The following is a 21,882-nucleotide window of genomic DNA, read 5'->3' as shown; positions in this document are numbered from 1 at the left end:
TACAGGAGACATCTGTGAAATGTTGGATAGAAATTTAGACTAAAATGTAACAACATCTTGTATTTGAAAAAAGTAATAAAATTATTAAAAATCATCTAATAATTCAGTGAACACATCTGTGATAAGTTTCAAGTATCTTAGTTGAATTCAGTGGTGTTAGAAAGGCCTGGACCTGTTTAGGGTTTTGTTGTGTCTCTGACTTTATAAGATTCCTCACATGTTGTGTAGTAATGCACCTCCTACTGGACCAACAGGCAAACTGATCCCCCTCACTAGCAGCAAGTGTGGGGCTGTTGGAGTGTGGCTACTGAGCAAACCAGTCCAGTCCATGAGGTGTTCGCATTCTTGATCCAAATTTCATTTTCTAACACATTTACAATTATGTCAGGTCTCCTTCCCTCCATCCACCACCTACATGGCCTGCTCCCAGAGTGTGTGTGTGCGTGCGTGTGTGTATGTGCATGTTTGTTCGTGTGTGTATATGTTTTGTCTTTCTGTTCCATCTTTTCCCACAGGTGGTTCCAACATTTCAAACACCCACACCTGCTCTTACTTTCCCGCACATTTCTCTGTCTTGCAGGAACCACTCTTCATTTTCTCGCACTCTGTCCCAGCTGGAAATCAGGGGTGGGTCAAAAATGTGTTTTGTGTGTGTGTGTGTGTGTGTGTGTGTGTGTGTGTGTGTGTGTGTGGTCCTTATTGATGAAGATGACAAAAAGACTGTCCTCAGAGAGGACATGTATAAAATCTGACCTACACATGATTTTAAACCATGTGACCTCAGTGTTACAGGTAAGATGATGTCTCTGTGGGTGTCCAGCACAGTAACTGTGTAGTAAACAAATATTTAGACCTGGATCAATTAAGGCATTGTGCCCAATCAGTGTGTTTCATTACAGTCATGGACATTTTTGCAGCTACATCATGGCCAGCTGCCAAAGAACAAAACAAAACAAAACAAAAACAAACAAACAAAAACATCTGTGTCAGCCACACAATAATGTCCAGTGAGTCTGCGTTCTGTGGGGTGAAATTCCTTGTTGATGTCAGAGGTCAGAGGAGAATGGTCAGACTGCTTGAGCTGACAGGAAGAGCATCTCTGATCACACAACACACTGACTCTGGAAGCAGACGGGTCACAGCAGCAGAAGACCAGGGATGCCACCCCTGTGCACACAAGCTCAACCAAAACTGGGCAAAAAGACTGGAAAAACGTTACCTGGTCAGATGAGTCTCGATTTCTGCTGCAACATTCAAATGGTAGCATCAGAATCATGCATACATTTTCTTGGCTCACTTTGGCCCCTTAGTACCAGCTGAGCAACATTTAAACATCACAGCCGACCTGCCTCCCTTTATGACCGCAGTGTACCCATTTTCTGATGGCTGCTTCCAGCAGGATAACACAACAATGCACAACCTCAGATTATCTCAGTCTGGTTTCTTGAACATGACAGCGAGTTCACTGCACTCAGATGACCTCCACAGTCACCAGATCTCAGTCCATCAGGACACCTTTGGGATGTGGTGGAACAGGAAATTTGCATCGTGGAACTGTGTGATGCTGTCAGTCATTCTTAAGATACTAAATGCTCCACTTTGTTAATTTGTCTCTAAGTTCTCTCGTCCTCAGCTGTTTACAGTTAATGATCTCGTCCTTCATACTTGTTCAATGTCTTTACTTCCTCCTGTTTTTAAATGAACACTAGTGGAAGACAGCCTCAGTGTATTTTTGCTCCACAACAGAAGAAAAAGCTAATTCCAGTCACAAAGCTCAGCACTTTGTTCTTAGAGTTTCACAGCACTGCTTTTAGAAGACTTTTACTGAAGGAGAAGGAAGCATGCTGCTTATGAGCTCTGCTGCTACTTGGAGCTCCCTCAGTTTACACAGAAGGAGGTTTGTGTCAAACTTTAGGTGTTGCAGTTATTGTGTGTCAGACACCAGCAGACACTGTGACCAATTTCATGCACTATTCATTTACACCTCAATCATACTTGGTGGTCGTAAGCTACTAATGTAGCCACAGCTGCCCTGGGGCTGTCTGATAGAAGCATGGCTGCCAATTTGCACCTACAGCCCCTCCGACCACACACACACACAACCACATTCACACTTAGGCAATGTGGGTTAAGTGTTTTGCCCAGGGACACAACGACAGCATGCGCTCAGAACCAGCATCCCTGCGGTTGCGAGGTGAGCACCTACCCACTGTGCCACTGTCACTCTCAGTGCACAAAGGAACATGGAGGAACACTAAAAGCAATGCATATAAAATGTAATGTGCACCTCTGTTTTACAGCATAGAAGAACTAGAAGGTTCTTGTATGTAGGTTGTTGTAGGTTCTGCAGGCCTGTTAGCCGTGGTTCACTGTAAAATGTTACACTGCACTGTAAAATGACCTAAAATCAGAGTCTGTGATGAGGGCTGGACAGGTCACAGTCTGTCTGTCACAGGGTGAAATGAAGCATTTTTACTAGTAAAAATATCACAACAGAACTAAACACCTGGGATCATAAATGACCTTAATCAGTCACTTTAACCTTAAGCCGACATATTATTGACAGAAGATTTGGGGGTTAGCATTATACCAAACCCTGTGAAAAAAATTTAATATTAAATATAATTAAGTCAGAAATGACCTGACTCACTGATTTTAGTTGCTGAAATCAGCTGGTCTCTCAGCAGCAAACCCTGACTCTGATTTCTCTAAGTGGATTCTTGGAGGTTTATTCATATTTATCTGATTATCTGCTGATTCTGCCATTTACACAGTTTAACACCTCCAACATCCCATAATGTTAGAACCATTTAAAATTGAGCTTTAGACATTTAATTTAAATGTATTTGTATAAAATGGCTGATGCATCAAAAACTTGATTATTTTCTAAAAGAAGCTGTTCAGAAACTCAGAATTACAGAATTGTTTTTGCAGCTCGTCTAAAGAATCCTGCGTGAGTCTCAGAGCCAGAACGACTTACATTTTCATGTTGATCATATTTAGTCGGCTCAGGAACATAAAGCAGCTCCTCCTCCTACGACCTGGAGAACAACCAAAGGTGTAACTGCAGCACAACGAAATTCTCCTGTTAAAGATCTTCAAAGTGACACATCAACAACAACACATCCACTCAAACGCACTGTTTCTATTATTTTGTCCACTGAGTTTATGACTTTAGCTTCACCAGCTTCTTAAACTGAACCCTCCACTACGACTATAAAGTCTGCTGATCAATAATCCAACTCTGATATAAAGTGTGTGAATCACACAGGTCACCACAGGCTCCAATTAAAGCAGCAATAATCACACATGAAGTTCAAGTTTCACTCTGATTAATTCTGCAGTAGCTGAGGAGAAACAGTAGAAATGTAACAGTAAAGTAAGAATTTACTCTGCTTTACTTTTCCTGCTTTGGAGATCACAGGTGAGTCTGGGAAGAAAATATTAACATGTAAACCGCTGAGTTCAGCTTCAGGCTTTTCTGCAGGGTAATCCCCAGAACACCTCCACCCACCCCCACAAAAAAACAAAAAAAAACTCCCTGTGACAGATATACCTTTGATCTTAATGCTAAACTCCTTCGCAGCAGCAAATATTAACATTTCGTGTTTTTCGCAGACAAACTCTGAGTCAACGTAAAGTTTCCAGTTATCGCAGCAGCTGTGAGGCTCATTCATACCAGCCTGTGAAGGCAGAGACAAACAAAGACTGTTCACATGTTTTCTGTCCCATGGCTAACAAAGAGAGACAGACAACCATTCACACCTATGGGCAATTTAGAGTGACCAATTAACCTAACCCCAGTAACTGCATGTCTTTGGACATGTGGGAGGAAACCCACGCAGACACAAGGAGAACATGCAAACTCCACACAGCAAGAGGTCAGAGCCAAGGTGGAACTGAACCCAGACCTTCTAGAAGTCATTCTCACTGTGAAATACTGTAGTAGCATTCACCACCGCGCCACCGTGCTACTACTTTATTGATTTCTACTTTGCATCTCTGTGTTTAACATCTCTGTGTAAAGTATTGGTCTTCATGATCCACAGCAAATATAATAATGATAGATCGGGTATTGTTTTGTTAATGTATTCATGCGCATGTGTAATAAATAGAAGCGGTTTTATAAACATGAACTTCTGTGCTTACAAAGCCCAAATGACTCTGGCCCGTCCAAAACCAGAATCCTGGCTCTGCCTGCTGTGGCTGCTCTCTCTGCAGTCTCCAACACGCGTGGGCGCACATGCCCCCCACAAACTTATAAAACACGAGCACGATTTAACTTTCAGTCTCAGTAAGACAGACAGCGCAGACCTGCAGGTTAGACAGTTCCTCAGGAGGGATGGTCGATGTGAGGAGGTGGAAAATCTGGGAAGAATGAAAAGAGATGCAGAATTTTCCTGCTGCACTCGCAGCCAAGAGCAACACTGAAACTCAGCATTCACAGGTTTGTCTGTTGGTCCCAAATGTTTGATGTGTAACTGGATGACTTTCCTCTAAGGATGGTGTTATCTGTGTCAGGTATGCCAGCAGCAGTTACAATTTTAAGTTAGGCTGCATAAACTGCTCAGCTAAAAGGACCAGAACTGCATGTTGTTGGTCACAAACAATGAAGAAGAAGTGGAGGCAAAGATGTTTGAACTTGTCAGTGTTTGAGCGCACAGCTGCGTCAGAAACAGCTTCAGCACCAAGAACCAGTTTATTGGAAAGTGTCACACAGATATCATGATACTAACACACATCATATCCTAGTGATACGTTTGCTTTTTGTGTAGCTTTCATTAGTGTTACAGGAGGTTATGGTGACTCTGGTACTCACATTGGTTACAAACTGCTGCGCTCTGGTTTTAAGTGGATTTCACCTGCTGATAAAATGTTGAGAATAGAACGTTCTTTTTTCCACGTCATGTAGATCAACTAAAACATCATTACAATAAAGTATCCTGTCAACTGTGTAGTGAAAGTTTGATCAGTTACAGAGTCTGAATAAACAGAGTGGGTGAGCCGGTGTTTCACCTCACGCCCCCACAGCATGTGTGTGAAATAGTTTCAGGTTTCAGTTTGAGGTGTTTCTTGTTTCAGTCACAGTCTGACTGGAGGATTCAGGTGTAAGATCAACCTTTTCCCCCAAACCCTGTAAATTACCCAAATATCTCTCCATCCATTCTCTTCCTCATATCTGTTCATTGCAGTTAATCTTCATGGTCATGTGTAGTGACAGTTTTATCAGCTAAAGAGTCTGAAGCAGTTTTATCATTATCTCATCTCACGCCCTCAGTGTGTCTGTGTAACTCCAAACATCAAACTAAAGACACGTTTTTCTTCAGCCTGCTGTTCACAGTGTGCAGCTGATATTCACCAGGATACGATCTAAGTCTAGTTTTCCTGCAGCAGTCAGTGAAGGTTTAGTTCAAGTTGGAAGAAATGATCTCCACAGTCCAGTTGAAACATGGAGCCACCCTGTGACACAAAAACATTTCTGCAGCTCTGAAGATTTAAAATGTGAAACATTTTCAGATCAAATCAAAGTGCAGGTTCTTCTTCTGGTTGTAGTTCACAGTTTTGGTCAGTCAGTGTAAGAATCAGGATCATGAACAGGATCAGATGTTGTAATAAGTGAATGAAGTCAGACTGTAGATTTTCCTTCTTCTAGCTGTACTGGCTGACCTTTGACCTCATGTGTTGATGACTCTTCACCTCTGTCTCCTCTCACAGGGAGAAGATGATCTGCAGGATCCTGCTGCTCCTCATCCTCACCTCATGTGTCTCTGGTTAGTTTACAGCTTCACTTTATGAACTCCAAATAAAGCTCAACAACAGATTTGTTCCAGTTCTCAGTGTGTCTGCTCCTCTCTTTCCCTCTCTGTCTCCTCAACAGGATCATTTGTAGTCAATGTGACACAGACCTCCTATCAGGCAGAGGAGAACCACAACATCACACTGGAGTGGACGTTCACCACCAAACCTGACAGATCCATCATCATTATCCATGATAAACTCTCAGTCCTGTGTCATGAGGAGTGATGAAGAGGATTGAGAAGCTCAGGAGTTTCTAAACAGGGAAGAAAATGAGAGAAGGACAAATTTATAGAATATTGTTTCCAATGTTTCCAGCCTGCAGGTGGTGTAATTATTAGGACAAAGTGAAGCTGCATGTTGATATTTAAGGTGTGTTGATTTATTCTTAATTTCAACACATTCAATAAGAGGATAACACACTGCTTGGTGATGTGAAATGATCATCATCAGTGAATGTGGGCAAACAGAAGCTACCTTGGATTCATAACTGTGATGATGACTGCATGTCCACTCTGACCTGTTTCTTTTTGATCTCTCTTTGCTGTCTTCATCCTCCTCTTTCTCTTCCTCTCTGTCTTTGTGCGGTCGCCCAAAAGATAAATGTAAATGTGAAACTGAATTTACAACCCAATAAAGTTCATAACAACATTGTAACAGCTGCTGCTCACGGGTAACATTTTTATCATAATTAAAAATAAAAAAGTCCAACTAGTCAGGGTTTCTTTCTGGGCTTCATGTCACTCTCCATAAATGTACAGAAACAGGAAATGAAACACAATTCAACTAAAGCAGAAAACTTTAACAAACTAACACAATGAAGAACATCAGCTCCATAAGAAGACACTGTTTTCAAATCACATTAATGACTCTGCAGAATCAGGAGAATTTTCACTTTTGCTGATGTTTGAGGTACCACTGATTTGTCTGGTGAAATTACAGCTTCATCTTTCAGCCACAGCAACTCAGGTCTTACATACTAATGACAAGCCACACTTACTCTGTTGAAGCACAGCCTCTGTGTGAGTGCACTGTAACATCATGATAGATGAACATCTGACAATCAAACCTGTTTTCATTCCAGCTTTAACTCTGTCCAACAGACACGTTGGCAAAACATAACTTTAGAAAACAATGTCAGAAAATAATACTAAAAATCATTATTAATGACACAATTCCTATTATTATTTTAGGGGTAATATGAACCCCACCACCACCAACACACACACACACACACCGAAAATCTGCTGCATCTTCTCGCCATATATAAAGAGGAGCCTGCTGCCTGTATCTCTCTCTGTCTGTCTTCATAGATCTGCAGTCAGCCCAGCGCCCCTGCAGGTTAGACAGCTTCCCAGCAGCAGGGATGTTCTTTCAGAGAAAAAGGGAAATTTGGTAAGAATGAAAAGAGATGCAACTAGTATGTGTGCACAAAAAAACAAAAACGCAAAAAACTGAATGAACAAAATTAAAGTCAAATCAAAATCTTGAGAAAAAGCCGAAGTATTTTTTTCGGGAAAAAGTCCAAATGTGGAGATTAAAGTTGTCGTTTCAAGTCAAACACCTGTCACAGCGTATTTCTATAATTACACTTTGGATCTCTGTGTTTAAGACAGTGGAAAGTATTTATGTGTCTTCACAATCCACAGCAAATATAATAATGATAGATCAGGTATTGTTTTCTTAATTTTTTCATCCGCGTGTGTAATAAATAGAAGTATTACAATCACGAACTTCTGTGATTACAAAGCTCAATAGTGTGGTCGGAATTCTGCCTCTCTGCAGTCTCCAACGCGCAAAGGCGCGCGTGCCGCCCATGAACTTATAAAAGCGAGCATGATTTAACTTTCAGTCTCGGTAAGACAGACAGCGCGGACCTGCAGGTTAGACAGTTCTTCGGGAGGGATGGATGGTCGATCTGAGGAAATGGGAAATCTGGTAAGAATGAAAAGAGTTGCAGGAATTTTTCTGCTGCACTCGCAGCAGGAACACTGAAACTCAGCATTCACAGGATTGTCTGTTCGTCCCAAATGTTTGATGTGTAACTGGAAAACTTTCCTCTGAGGATGAAGACACGTGTCTGCGTCAGAGGAGCTCACTACTGATTGTATTAACACATTTGAGTGTCACATTGATATCATACTAATGATAATCATACTAATCACTAATCATACTATCATACTAATGATACGTTTTCTTTTTGTGTAGCTTTCATTAGTGTTACAGGAGGTCATGGTGACACTGGTGCTCACATTGGTTACAAACTGCTCTGGTTTTAAGTGGATTACACTTGTTTAATTTTAATTATAGCACGATCGCTCTTTTTCTCCTGTAGATGACCTAAATCTCATTGCAGTTAATTCCCTGTTCAAATGTTTAGTGAAGGTTGATCAGCTAAACAGTCTGATTAAACAAAGCTGTAACGACACACTCCACCGCGTGTGTGTAACGTGGTTTCAGTTTCCTTCATGAGTCACAGTCTGACTCGTGGCCAGAATACAGAAACCCTTTCCCCAAATAAAATATAAAATTATATTTTTTTCTCAAAAATAACATCAGGAAAAAATGAAAATATTTTAAGCTGATGAACATTAGCAAATTTTTCAGGTAAAAACTGTGACGTGAATTTCTGCCCTTCTCAGTCGGAAAAAAGCTGCATAAGCTGCGCTGTGTGTCTGCAGGGACGTATTAAGATGCTTTATTTTAACGCAGAGAAAAGCCGACTCACACAGCCAGCTTTCATCGTGGAGCCCCGCTGAGACTTTTACTTTACCTGCCATGAAATGACAGATTTCCTCAGGTAGCTCGTCGCACCTGTGATAAGGCACGTCACCAAATTCAGAAGCCATTTCCTCCGATACTGCCGATGATTTAAATTTTGCCTCTTATAAAGTTCACAGTCTGTGCTTCTGTGTCTTCAGGACTTTGCTGCAGCGTTTCCTGCTGTGTGACGCAGTGATTTACGCTGTCAGCTCACCTGTGCAGGTCTCCCTCTGCACCTTCTCCCGCGTCTGTTCCACCAATCCGCTCTTTTCCCCGCACATCGCAGGCGAGGAAAAGAGACACACGGTTAACCTCCGATGTCAGCGATCAGGTCCTTTGTCTCCCACCTGTTTGGAAAATCCTTGTTTTCCACTTTTCATTTGGTCATTTTTGGGAGTCAAACTGCTTAAATGTCACTGTAAAAAGTGCTGACTGATGTTTTTATCCGCTGATCAGTGATCACTGTGTCACTGATAACAGGGAAGTGGTTAGCCACAGGTCTTGGCCTGCACGGCAGCTGTTACAGTGCCTTGTGGGATTTATCTGCCATTTATCTGCGGGCTATTAATAATAGCTATAAGAAATCATCTCGCAGGCCGTATAAAATTATAAAATTGACAAGAACATAGGATGAAGCAACTCAGGGATGTAACAGTACAACTGGAGCCAAAATGGATGGGAGACAGAAGCAGGCAGTGATATTCCTCCATTGTGTTACATTAAACAGCTCCGGTGGCCCTTGAGTCTGACACGTGGTTTAGTGTGTTGAAGTTGGCAGAAATGAGCTCCACATGACCCCACATTGTGACAGAAAACAAATAAATAAATTTTAATGTTATCGAGTGAATGAAGTCAGACTGTAGATTTTCCTTCTTCTAGCTGTACTGACTGACCTTTGACCTCATGTGTTGATGACTCTTCACCTCTGCCTCCTCTCACAGGGAGAAGATGATCTGCAGGATCCTGCTGCTCCTCATCCTCACCTCATGTGTCTCTGGTTAGTTTACAGCTTCACTTTATGAACTCCAAATAAAGCTCAACAACAGATTTGTTCCAGTTCTCAGTGTGTCTGCTCCTCTCTTTCCCTCTCTGTCTCCTCAACAGGATCATTTGTAGTCAATGTGACACAGACCTCCTATCAGGCAGAGGAGAACCACAACATCACACTGGAGTGGACGTTCACCACCAACCCTGACAGATCCATCAAATCTCTCAACATCCTCTGTGACCTGATAACTAATAGTAAACAGTTTGTCCTGTATCATGTTCATGAAGGTGTTGAGGTGTCAGAGTCTCAGGATGCAAAGTTTTCAGGACGAGTCCAGAGTGACAAAGACGCCCTCAGAGAAGGACGAATCAGACTTCAAGTGTCCAGACTCAGGACTGATGACTCGGGTCTGTACCTGTGTGAGGTCAACACTGATGATGGCTTCAGTGTTGGAAGATGTCAGCTTAACGTCACTGGTAAGTTGATTCAGTAAAATTTTGTAAAAGCCACAAATGAACTCAGATTAAATTAGAGTGAGTTTGGTTCTAATATTAAATAAAGCTCTTTTTAGTTTTATTTCTGTATTAATGTGTGAATTGGATCAAATGTAATATTCAAAGTTAATTTCAGCACCTGTTGATCTGAGTGATGTTGGTAGCAGAGAGGGTCACACTGATTGTTGCTGTTTTTCTTCACCTTGATCTTTGTGATCTCCATGTTTCATATTTGTTGGATTTTTATCCATCAATAAAAGTTATAAATGAGATTTTATGATCTGTTTGATATTTCAGTCAAACATTTAAACCAACACTTCCTGTCCTCTTACAGCCTCTCAGCGACTTTTATGCTCTCACAGATGTGTTGCATTTTATTTCATGGTGGATATTTTGTTTTCTTTAATATTGTTTTTATTGATTTATTATAAGTGAGTAGATGTGTTTGGTGTGTCTGCAGCAGTGAGGGATCGGCCTGAACCTGAGAGAAAACCTGAGACATCAAACACAGACAGTCGAGGAAGGATCGGCCTCTACTGTGGACTGACTGCAGCTCTGCTGCTTCTCTGCTGCTTTTCAGTCATTTACTGTCTGAATAGAAAACAGCGTTTCAACTCAGAGTTCACTCAGTGTCAGCCTAAAGAACATGATTTCTAATGCACTGAGAGAAATTTGAGTTTTCTTGACTCCTGCAGGTTGGAGTGAAGTATTCAGGTTATGATCTGATGATGATGATGATGATCTGATGTGCCATGATCTGTCATGAAGCTGCAGTGTAACACAGGAAGTGATGCTTTGCAACAATCTTGTGTGTTGTGCATTGATCCACAGTGATCTGCTGCTTTACTGTCTGACCTCATAAAAACTGTCAGACTGCAGTTGTGAGTTCAGACCTTCAGGATTCATTTACAACAGATGTTCTTCATGAGAGCCAGTTTAAGGAGCCAGCTGTGATTAAAGGCTGCAGGAAAAAAGCACAAACTGAGTAACTTTCAGTATTTGTAATGTATTGTGTGTCAGATGATGCTGCTTTATGCTGCAAATGGTCATTTTTGTGTTGTTTCTAGTTTCTCAGCCATCAGTGAGCTGTCTGCTGCATTCCTGACAGCAGCTGCTTTTGTCACTGTTAGGAAGGTTGAGTCTGCTCTGCCTGCTGCAGCAGGAGAGTTTGAATAGATGAGAAAAGCTGCTTTGGTCTGTGTCACAGTTTGATATGAAATGTACATGAATGGATTCTTTACATTTCTTTGTGTCTTTAAATAATGATTCAGTTCCAGTTTCCTTGTGTTCTACTTGTTCTCATGACAATACTCAAAGATGTCACTAGATGGCACAAAGTGTTCAGTAGGAACATAAACCTGGGCAGGTTGAGGACCCCAATGCAGGACTTGAGAGGCAGTGTGTAAACGCAAGAAAAGCTTTATTGCTGGAACACTAGACAGACCTGGCCAGAGCTGCAGCATGAACTAGAAAACACACCTGATAAGAAGGAAACACAGGAACACCAGCAAGACAAACCCAAAGCACACGGATCAAGATGTACCAAAATAAAACAGGAAGTAACCAAACACAAAGACCAGAACACACAAACTTGACACAAGGGCAGGGAATAAATGATAACACACACACATGGAGATGCAGGGATGACCACAAGGACAAAGGGAAACAGGAAACTACAGGAACCATAACTAAGAAAAATTTGGAATCAAAACCAAAAGTAAACCTAGAACATAGAACACAATAACAGAACCTCAGGGAAACACAACACAAGATGCTCTGCAGAAGCCCCAGGACCATGACATGATGTTCTCCAGTGGGATGGCAGGAAAAAGCCTTTTGACAGAAATCAGTGTTCATCAAATCAGAGCTGGGCTCAAAGCTTCACTCCTGTTTGTTGTTGTGAATGAACAGCTGCAAACTCTCCTCACTGCACACATCAGATCCTGCAGCATGTTCAGAGCCTCATCACTGAAATCAAACTGCACTAAAATATTAAAGTTTATGACAAAAAGCAGCTGAAGTGTGTTCATGTAATGTTACAGCTTTGGATGCTGATCAGAGAAAACTGTTCCATAAATAAACAATGATTTTAATTTTCACTTCCAGTTTGTTCTCAGCACAGGGATCAATCACTCTGCAAACTGCCAAATATTAAAGATTCCTCTGAAAACGTCTGTGACGCTTTAGGTGTTGATTGTTTTCCTTTCTTTTTTTAATGCATTTCAAGCACAGTGTGATCAGCAGAGCTGCAGCAGCTGATGTTAGTATGAAAGCAGCATAGAGGCCTCGACTCTCAGTCTGTGGGTTCACTGTTGGAGTTTGATGTTTGGGCTCATCAGCAGCTTTAGAGGATCTGTCAGGTTTGGTGGTGAACGTCCACTCCAGTGTGATCTTGTGGTTCTCCTCTGCCTGATAGGAGGTCTGTGTCACATTGACTACAAATGATCCTGTTGAGGAGACAGAGAGGGAAAGAGAGGAGCAGACACACTGAGAACTGGAACAAATCTGTTGTTGAGCTTTATTTGGAGTTCATAAAGTGAAGCTGTAAACTAACCAGAGACACATGAGGTGAGGATGAGGAGCAGCAGGATCCTGCAGATCATCTTCTCCCTGTGAGAGGAGGCAGAGGTGAAGAGTCATCAACACATGAGGTCAAAGGTCAGTCAGTACAACTAGAAGAAGGAAAATCTACAGTCTGACTTCATTCACTCATTCCAACAGATACAAAACAGTGTGCTGTGGTCTGCTGAAGAATCCATCCATCTATTCTCTTCTGCTCATCCTCTTCAGTCTATCCCAGCTGTCACAGGGTGAGAGGAGGGGTACACCCTGTACAGGTCAGCAGCCTGTTGCAGGGCAAACACAGAGAGGACTGTTTTGCCTACTGAGGGCTGTTTTGCCTACTGAGGGCTGTTTTGCCTAGAGACTTACCGTTTTCATGAAGGGTTTCTGTTCTGCCCTGAGACTGATGTTGCCACGCCTCGCTAACGGACTCGCACCCACCTGGACTAAGTATATCTCTTCGGTTTGACACATTATACTGGAACTGACTGTGATGCAGTGGTGGTATCTGATTTAGCTTGGCGTCCCTTTTTAACTATTATTTGTTGGTTTTAAGTGTTTTGACCCCAGTGTGTGTGTGTGTGTGTGTGTGTGTGTGTGTGTGTGTGTGTGTGTCATCATACCAACTGGGCATTTTAGAATTGTTTTTTTATTTATTTTTATCCTTTGTCAAATTGTTGTTATAAGGTGCTCATTTGTGTGATTATCGCACCTCATTGTGAGTGTTTCTATTTGCTTTTGTTTCTATTTGTCCTTGTCTTTGGTTTTAGGTGCGACTGGACAGCGACGAGCCGCTTGAAGTGCACTTGGTGTGAGATCGTTGCGTGTGTGTATCGCTGTGATTATTTGTGTTTTTTTTTCTTTTTGTTGTGAAGGTCCCCTGCTACTGGTAAGTCTAGCTTGGCTTTTATCTTTTTGGTTCATTTATTTTTGTTTATTTTGAGGTTGCGTGAGCACTTACTATTGTAGTTTTATTTATGGTTTTATGGTTTTATGCCTATTTCTGCCAAATAAAGAAACTGTGTTAATCTAGAACCATATCTCTGACCCAGTGTATAATTTTGAACCTGTGCAATTATTAAGGTGTTTGTTTTTTTTTTATTTTTCTATATTTAAAAGTAAGACTTTCCAGAGGGAGAAAGTCCCTGCGGTGGCGTTGTCGCAGCAATTGACTGAAACATGGGCAATTTAGAGTGACCAATTAACCTAACCCCAGTAACTGCATGTCTGTGGACTGTGGGAGGAAACCCACGCAGACACAGGGAGAACAGATTCCACACAGAGAGGCCCAGGCCAAGGAGGAATCGAACACAGGCCTGTGAGACAGCAGTGCTAATGACTACGCTGAAGAATCCAGAGTTATAATAACATGATAAGAACTAGTTCTGATGGAGTAAATAAGGTTTTTCATGCTGGTTTTCTGGTGAAGAAAAGGGATGATGCAGTCTCTGCATCAGGGATGCAGAGACTGATGAAGGAAACACGAGTTTCTCTGAGCTGACAGCAAAATCATAAACTAAACTGTGCAGTAAAATCAGAAATGACATTATCAGTTGTAGAGACTGCATTTGGCTACCTGACCAAAAATAGTGTCATTATAATTAACAGCAATTCAAACATAAATTAGCAGGAATCCAGGAATCCATAAACACAGAGTCAAAGTTAAAACACTCACGTCTGTTGTCTCCTCTTCTTTTCACAGATATTCTGCAGACAAGAAGCTACAGGTTGAGCATCTGCAACAGAGCAAATGGAGGCGCTCAGCTTTTAGACACAAACACATACAAGGCCTCACCTTTTATTCACACTGGAATGCAACCTGTCTGGTCGTCCTCTCACTGAATGTCAAAAGGAATTTAGGTGTCGGAATTTCTGCCACGTCAGCTGAGTCACTCAACATATATATATATATATATATATATATATATATATATATATATATATATATATATATATATATATATATATATATATATATATATATATATATATATATATATGTGTGTGTGTACTCATCAGAGGGCATGCTTTGTACAGTTTTTTTGTTTTTTTAAGCTGAGCACTGCTGTTTGCTCTCTGACAGATACTGAACACACTCAACCTGTTTCTTTGAGTCTAACAATGAGGGAGCCGAAGTGTTTACAGAGAAACATTCACATAATAACTCTGCAGACTGTAACTGGGAGACCTGACTTTAATAACTTATAATAACTTATTAATAAAATAATACATGAGAATAGAAACAATCTAAATTTTAATCCTAATGAATCCACTCAGCTTGAATCTGTTATGTAGGACACAAACTGTGAAAGGGAATTTAAACACAGCTCTATTCTCTGTGTCCTCCATAGTAGAGGGTGACTGTGCCTCCACCTAAACACAAACATGAGGATACTCAGGGGTTACAGTGGGATTCAGAAGGTGGAGGAACCCTAAGATCAGCTGTAGTGGCTCTGCATGGGGAGAAGAACCACAACTTTCTATTGTGAGCTGCAGTAAATGATGTTGGTGTGCAGGCTGTGATCAGGTGACCTGCTGCTGCTGCTCTGAGGTTTACTGCTCTGTGTGGATGAACTGAACTCACAAAGATGTAACCTAGTATTTCACAGCTGAGCTGATCTCCATCCTCTACACTGACAGCATACTATTTATGCTCTCTGACTGTATGCAGCTGGTACAAAGGTTGAATTCAGTGGATGAATCACAACATCATCAACTTAAATTCAAACTCATCTCTGCTACACTGATGTAAGCTAATAATGAGCATGAACACCACAGCCATGTGCACCAGTCCAGCACTGAGCTTTACAGTGAATCCACCACAGTACAGCAAACTAACCTGATTATCCTGCACTAAGCCCAATAAGACCGGCTGTAATGTGTTATTGTTCCTCCGTTTACACTCAGCAACGCCTACCGCACTACTCCACTTGGGGTGTAATGAGCACCTGCTGTGTGGTGCTTTCTGCCGTGGTCTGACAGACAGGTTTTAACAGAAGGTCCCCCCACCATCACAGGCACACTCAGAATTTTTTATTATTATTTATTTTTTTAATATACACTGCTTTCAGTGAGCTGTTAACATTTCCACTATATTTGGTAGGTTTTTAGGAGGTTTGTATTGGAAAATTATATATCTACATAATTTTATAATTATATAGATATATCTATATAATTTTCCAGCTCAATGTAGTCACAGACTGCCCAATCTGGCAACACTGCGCCATCCACAACACTGTGATCGTTCATTTGTCCAAACGGTCTAGATTCGTATTTGTGTTATTTTTTTTCATCAGGATTCAGGTTCACACAAATACTGTGAATTAATGACCATATTAACAGTATTATAAATGAAATGTGCTTTGTGTTCTATCAATTGTGTGCATCTAAAGCACATTTCATTTATAATACTGTAAATATGGTCATTCTAGATTCATTCTAGGCTCAGCAACCGATACGAGAGAATCCCCCGCCTGCTCCTTTCCTTCTGTAACAACCTGTCTGTTGTTACAGTGTGTGGTGCATGGCAGAAAGCTACATGCACCACACAGCAGGCAGAGGGCGCTCATTACCCCACAAGTGGAGTAGTACGGTAGGCGCTGCTTCAATGCATTGGGGGGCGGGGGGACGGTCATGCCGCCCTATGAGAAGCTGCCCTGGGTGGCTGCCCATTCCGCCCATATCAGGAACCGCCACTGATAGATAGATAGATAGATAGATAGATAGATAGATAGATAGATAGATAGATAGATAGATAGATAGATAGATAGATTGACTGCACTGAATGCTTCGTGAACTTGACTTTTGGACCAGAAACAAATTTGTATATTTGGTAGTTTCTGGCAACTTGCGCACAAATAAGTGTGTCAAATATTTTGACTGCTGCGTTATGACTGCAATGCTTTTAATGGTTTCATGATGAATTTACGCACTTGTGTGTGTGCCTGACCTGCCTGTTTGTGTGTTGCATGCTGCAGCAAGAAGTGCAAAGTGATTTTAATCATTTTTCCTCTACAATGTTAATCTGTACCAATGCATCATAACGGTAATGTAGAGATGGCTTACTGCAAATGTAGTGCCTAAAGCTCATTTTAAAATTATTGGAAATTTTTTGCGGCTTACTCAGTTAATACAGAGGAATGTTATTTTAATTTACAGACGGTGTTTGATTCTGTATGTAACTGTAATTATGCTGTTTTCACTCTAAAAATAAACACCTGAAAAAGTATCACAAATCACACATTTAAGGAAAAATAATGAATTATTGGTTAATTGGTGAGAGTTCGGTAAATGTGGACGCTTGGTTTACGGAGAGGTGGTGATGGTGGTGGTGGGTGACTTTGGGGGAAAGAAGAAGGAAGTCGTGTCGTTTCGTTTGTGAACGACGCTCCCCTCCCATAAACCGCGTCATTTATTTAGTCTTCCTTGTCCGGAGCCATGTGAAACTTGACGAACTGTTTGAGCAGAAATGTGGATTTTTCCGCAGATATTTGCACAAAGCTTCTGGGAGGAAGAGCGGAGCTTTTGTTTATTGTCGACACTTTGCGCCTTCTGCCAGACTCTCGGGAGCAGACCGCAGTAAGTAGCGGCATTTCTGCAGATGCCTGCACTCTCATAGAGCTTCATCAAAGTCTCCCGAGTCTGCAGCTTTACTCTGGCATTTAAATGAAATGCTACCACTTAGACTGACATCGGCCTAAAATTGAAGGCTGCGGCTCTCTTCAGATCAGAAACACCGCAGGGTGAAATTGCTCGGTGTAATTTGTTTTCAGCGCACGCGCGGCAGCTTCGTCGGTCACGTTCGCGTCAGATCATCCAAATTATTGCTCAACGACACTAAAGAGGATTCAAAGCCGATCCAGCGAGAGTGGGAAAAAATCGACTAAATGAGTAATCGTGGTTTTTGACCAAACTGAAACTAAAACTGGATTTTGTGATTGTAATTTTTTTCTCATGTAATACAAACAGTGTGGTGTTAAATGCTTGTGATTTCGCACTTTAGGCCCAAATGAAGAATGTCAGGCTGCACAGCTCTGCTCCTGTCTGTGTTAACGGTGACTCTGGCCTGGCCCGCAGTGGGTGAGTAGCTGCTGTATTCAGCCGAGGAAGATTAAGTAGTAATGTTAATTATAATATATCAAATGTAGTATTTAATGCAGTAATAAGCTCTGTTCTACTGAATGATGCCTGTTACCGCGGGCTGTGTGACGGAGCCCTGAAGTTTGTGCTTTAAAAGGTTTGATGCTATGGAAATAAAATATGAAAATATGAGATGTTATCCAAATAAAATAAAAAAAGAAAGTGGACTCAGATTACAATAATAAGATGCATTTTGTATTTATTTTTTTCTTTTTCTGATAGTGAGTTTGTGTTAAACATCTACAACAGGCCTCACACTCTGTGAAGATGAACACTGACCAAAGTGGACTCTCACATATTTTTGGATGTTGAAAACTGAAAGCTAAAAATTTTGTGTGAAGCAAGCAGCTTAAACTCTTCTCCCTTTAGGCCAAATTTCTCATGAATGGCTGCACCTCGTGGCAGCAGGTGGCGGGATGACATCAGACAGAGTTAAGATTAGAAAAAAAAGCCTGAAGCCGAGCATTTACAGCAGTCCAAGTCTCAAGCTTGTCATTGTGATTGCTGAGTTTAAATGTCTGATTTGAAAGCTTCATCTGTCCATTATATTTTAGATATTCATTTATTTGAGTTCTTTTTGCTTTTTGTCATGATTCTTAATTTATTCTGTGTCTCTTTCCTTTAACTCCTGCAGGTCAGACTAAATTCAGTGTGAGTGTAGAACAGGACGTCTACCAGGCAGAGGAAAAGAGTAACATCACGATGACATGGCTGCTCCATTTCAATACCAGCAGGCCTCTGGACTGCTTTAAAATAGACTTAATGAAGAATAAAAGGAAGAAACCGATTTTTCTCTATAACAGTGACAGAGACACTGAGACGTATCCAGACGAGTTCTACAGGGAACGACTGCAGTGTTACCCACAGCTCACCAAAGGACAGTTTAAATGTCTCTTAACTGATCTGAGGCTCAATGACACGGGCACATATTACTTCATGATTTACCTTAACGGAGAAAGCAACTTCAAACCATGTGACCTCAATGTTACAGGTAAGATGACATCACTGGCTCATTTGTTAGTATCCAGCACAATCACTGAACAGTACACTCAGAAAAGTTTGACCACCCTCTACTTAAAAAAATTATGGCAACAAAGTGACACTTAATATAATTGAGTAGATTTTAAGAGCTCCAACTTTAAGTAAAAACTATTGATTTAATTAAGTAAATTTAAGTAAAACTATTAAATAGGAAATAATGAAATCATCGGTTAAAATATGTTGGATTTACTAATAGTTTCACAAATTTTGAGTAAATCCAAACCAATTTTATTGCAAAAACTGATAAATATTTACTAAATATCTAAAAGAATTTAATTTAGATATACCAAATATCTGTAAAAAATGATTTGGATTTACTAATTTATTAGGTTGAATTAATTTATATTTACTAATTATCTGAATTAAATTAATTCATATTTATTAATTTTGCTGGGTAAAATTGATGCTATATTTCTAAAATTCTGAATAAGATTTATTTAAATTGAATAAATAAATCAAGTTTCATAAACTTATAACTTGTATCAGTGTCACTTAATTCAGCACATTTTAACTGCAACTGTTGGTTATGTTTACTTAATTGTTCAAATTCTCTTTGAACTAGTACCACGTCTTAAAATCTATTTACATCTCTCTGTTGAATCTACTTAATATCATACCTTCTTTTTTGCAAGAATTAATTGAAAGTCAGTTAAGAAATTATCACTTAATATACAAAACCAGCAAGTATACATTTATTTAAGTAATTTTGCTAACATACACATTTTTATCCTTTTCTTAAACCATGTTTGTGTAAAATTTAAAAGTACAAAGTGAATAATTTATTTGTGCCAATTCAAAATTCCTCTATTAAAAACATGCAACAATTATGTATCCCTGGTGTACACAGCAGAGTCACAAAAGCAAGCCCCTCAATAAGTATGAAAAACTGACTTTTTTACGAAATGCAACACTGAAACTCAGACATGTGACAGTGAACAAAAAACACTACATCAGAAAAAAAGATTTGTTTTCAAATGGTTTTCAAGAGTGGCAAGAACTTTGAGGCCCACAACCAGAGTGATAAAGTATTTCTGTAGGCAAACAAAGACACCCTGTATTTGAGGCAGAACAATTGCACAGGTTGACTTCTTAGTGTCAGATCTGTACAGCAAGTGCTTACAAATTAAGAGTTGCACAAAACAGATGAAGGTCAAACAATTTTGTCCATCTTCATATTGGAACTGTGAGGTGGTTTAAAGTGAAAGTGGACTGTATTCTGTCACTGATATCCATAGATCCTAAGCTGGTGGCAAAGTCCTCATAGTCAAATCAAGAAGCTCTGCATTTTCAAAACATTTGTCATTGTCAAAAGCATTACATCATATCCTTCAAATCAATGTCAATAACATTTGTTTTTCTGAACAAGTCCTGAAGACTTACATGCAGCACAAAATTCTGTGCCCTCAAGTAGCCAGTAACTTGCTCTTGAGGTTGTGTACTTTTGGGGAAAGCTTTGACCCATCCAGCTCGAGGAAGAGTTTCTGAAAGGCTTCAAAAGTGTACCTGACCTCCTTGGGGTACACAAGAGTCAATGCATAAGTCACAACCTTGAGCATGGCACGAGCCCTTAGAAAGTTGCCCAGGTTAGCTAGGACCTTTGTTCCATCTATCGCAATACCAATGTCCTCTTTATCCTCTGATGGATCAGTTTTGATGCTGTAGATCTTCATTGCTTGTCCAGAAAGGTTCTGTGCCACATGGTCTTCATCTGCATCCTACAATAGGAAAAAATATATATTTTAGACTGTAAAGCTAAAGATGATGGTCAAAAAACAGAGATAGAAGGATATATGCATTTTAACTTACACAATACTCTGTAAAGAGCGGAACTGCAGATTCCCCAAAGTACAACATCAAACACTGCATGACAAGGTCTCACGTCAAGCTGACAGTAGGATTGCTAGGAGCCTAAAATGACAAATTAATATTACTGAAGATCATAGTTCAGTTTTTAACAGGACACTTAGATTTAGAGAAACCATTGTTAATAATGCAGTGCCAAAGCAGCAAGTCTTTTGAATCACTTACTGTCTAAACTTAGGTTTCAGCAGACCAGCAATCACTCCAGAAGGTAACTAGTCCTTCCATAAAACCAATACATTTCAAATGTCATGTTTATCACTTAAAATCATTGATTTTGTGGTATCACCCAATACTTTTGGCAATATAGTGTATATAGGGCACACTATTTAATTTCTGTATGTAAAGATGAAAATATTTTGCATGAACCAATTAAATGGTCACATTTTTGAAAAGGTGTGATGAACAATGTCTAATTTGGTTACTATTAAGTGCATACAAACTGCTGGAATTACAAAAGTATCCACTTATTTAACATTTTATAGACACCACAGGCTAACATTTTCTCTTAAAGATTTGATGCAAACATATATAAAACATTATATGGCCAAACTTATGGTTACCTTCAGTAGGACAGTCCACAACCTTAATCCGATGGCCCCACCCTTTGAGTGGAAAAGGTTCAGAAGCCTAGGAGAGTATTCGTCCAGCCTGGACATGAACTTTGATTCCAGATGCACTGTTGTAATTTGGTGAAACTCATCCTGGATGTATAAGACAAATGATGAACCTGTAAATATTTGTTATTCAAAACACCTGAAGCATGCTTTATGCAGCACCGAGCTGATACCAAGCTGTCTGTGCGTCCTTGCGACTGTCCGCCATGCAACTTTCCCACACTAACAGGTGTGTGAGCTAGGTGCCCTGGTGGAGTAGAAAGGCACCAAGTGCCCAATTAGGGCGCCCTGGGCCCACTCTCCTTCTCCAAACTGACACAAAGTGTGGGAATTTGCTGGGGGAAAAGTAGATAATTCGACTATGATCTCTATATCTCAAATGACCGCGAACAGCAGAGTCTGCGCGGTTTATTATAATGCGCACAATTCGCCGGACTCAGTAGGAGCCTAGTTACTAACCTCTCACGTTAACGGCGTTAGTGTGATAAAATTTCACCACAACCAATCATCAAGAGTTTGATAACACGGAATAAATAGGGATTGAGGACATTTCTTGTGTGCCTTCGCGCTCAATTTTTAGCTAGCTTGTTGAGGTGGGGAGGGATGGAAGCTACGACTCTGA

The 21,882-nt window shown here is 40.4% G+C and overlaps 1 protein-coding gene and 2 long non-coding RNA genes across 3 annotated transcripts; 1 reads left to right on the top strand and 2 right to left on the bottom strand.

Annotated features, from left to right (window-relative positions):
* Positions 1 to 2,160: 2,160 nt before the first annotated feature.
* LOC115797007 (uncharacterized) lies at positions 2,161 to 10,040 on the top strand. Its single transcript, XM_030753495.1, has 4 exons — positions 2,161 to 2,194; positions 5,879 to 6,020; positions 9,501 to 9,556; positions 9,664 to 10,040. The coding sequence occupies exons 1-4, from the start codon at positions 2,161 to 2,163 to the stop codon at positions 10,038 to 10,040; spliced, it is 609 nt and encodes a 202-aa protein (XP_030609355.1).
* Positions 10,041 to 12,292: 2,252 nt separating this feature from the next.
* Positions 12,293 to 14,385, bottom strand: LOC115796722 (uncharacterized). The gene is made up of 3 exons (XR_004021330.1): positions 14,279 to 14,385; positions 12,596 to 12,651; positions 12,293 to 12,488 (listed from the first exon to the last, which is right to left on the bottom strand). It is a non-coding gene; the product is annotated as an uncharacterized LOC115796722 (long non-coding RNA).
* Positions 14,386 to 19,518: 5,133 nt separating this feature from the next.
* On the bottom strand, positions 19,519 to 21,317 carry LOC115797538 (uncharacterized). The gene is made up of 3 exons (XR_004021429.1): positions 21,207 to 21,317; positions 20,590 to 20,691; positions 19,519 to 20,498 (listed from the first exon to the last, which is right to left on the bottom strand). It is a non-coding gene; the product is annotated as an uncharacterized LOC115797538 (long non-coding RNA).
* Positions 21,318 to 21,882: the final 565 nt, after the last annotated feature.

The sequence above is a fragment of the Archocentrus centrarchus genome, chromosome 18 (genome assembly GCF_007364275.1).
Source record: "Archocentrus centrarchus isolate MPI-CPG fArcCen1 chromosome 18, fArcCen1, whole genome shotgun sequence".
In the NCBI taxonomy this organism is placed as follows: Eukaryota; Metazoa; Chordata; class Actinopteri; order Cichliformes; family Cichlidae; genus Archocentrus; species Archocentrus centrarchus.
This window is presented reverse-complemented; position numbering and strand designations above follow the sequence as displayed.

Bases quoted from the DNA above. Each gene is read 5' to 3' on its own strand.
- LOC115797007 (XM_030753495.1), top strand. From the start codon at position 2,161: ATGCGCTCAGAACCAGCATCCCTGCGGTTGCGAG. The intron at 2,195-5,878 runs GTGAGCACCTAC...TCTCCTCAACAG, and splicing joins AGCATCCCTGCGGTTGCGAG to GATCATTTGTAGTCAATGTG. The intron at 9,557-9,663 runs GTTAGTTTACAG...TCTCCTCAACAG, and splicing joins CCTCACCTCATGTGTCTCTG to GATCATTTGTAGTCAATGTG.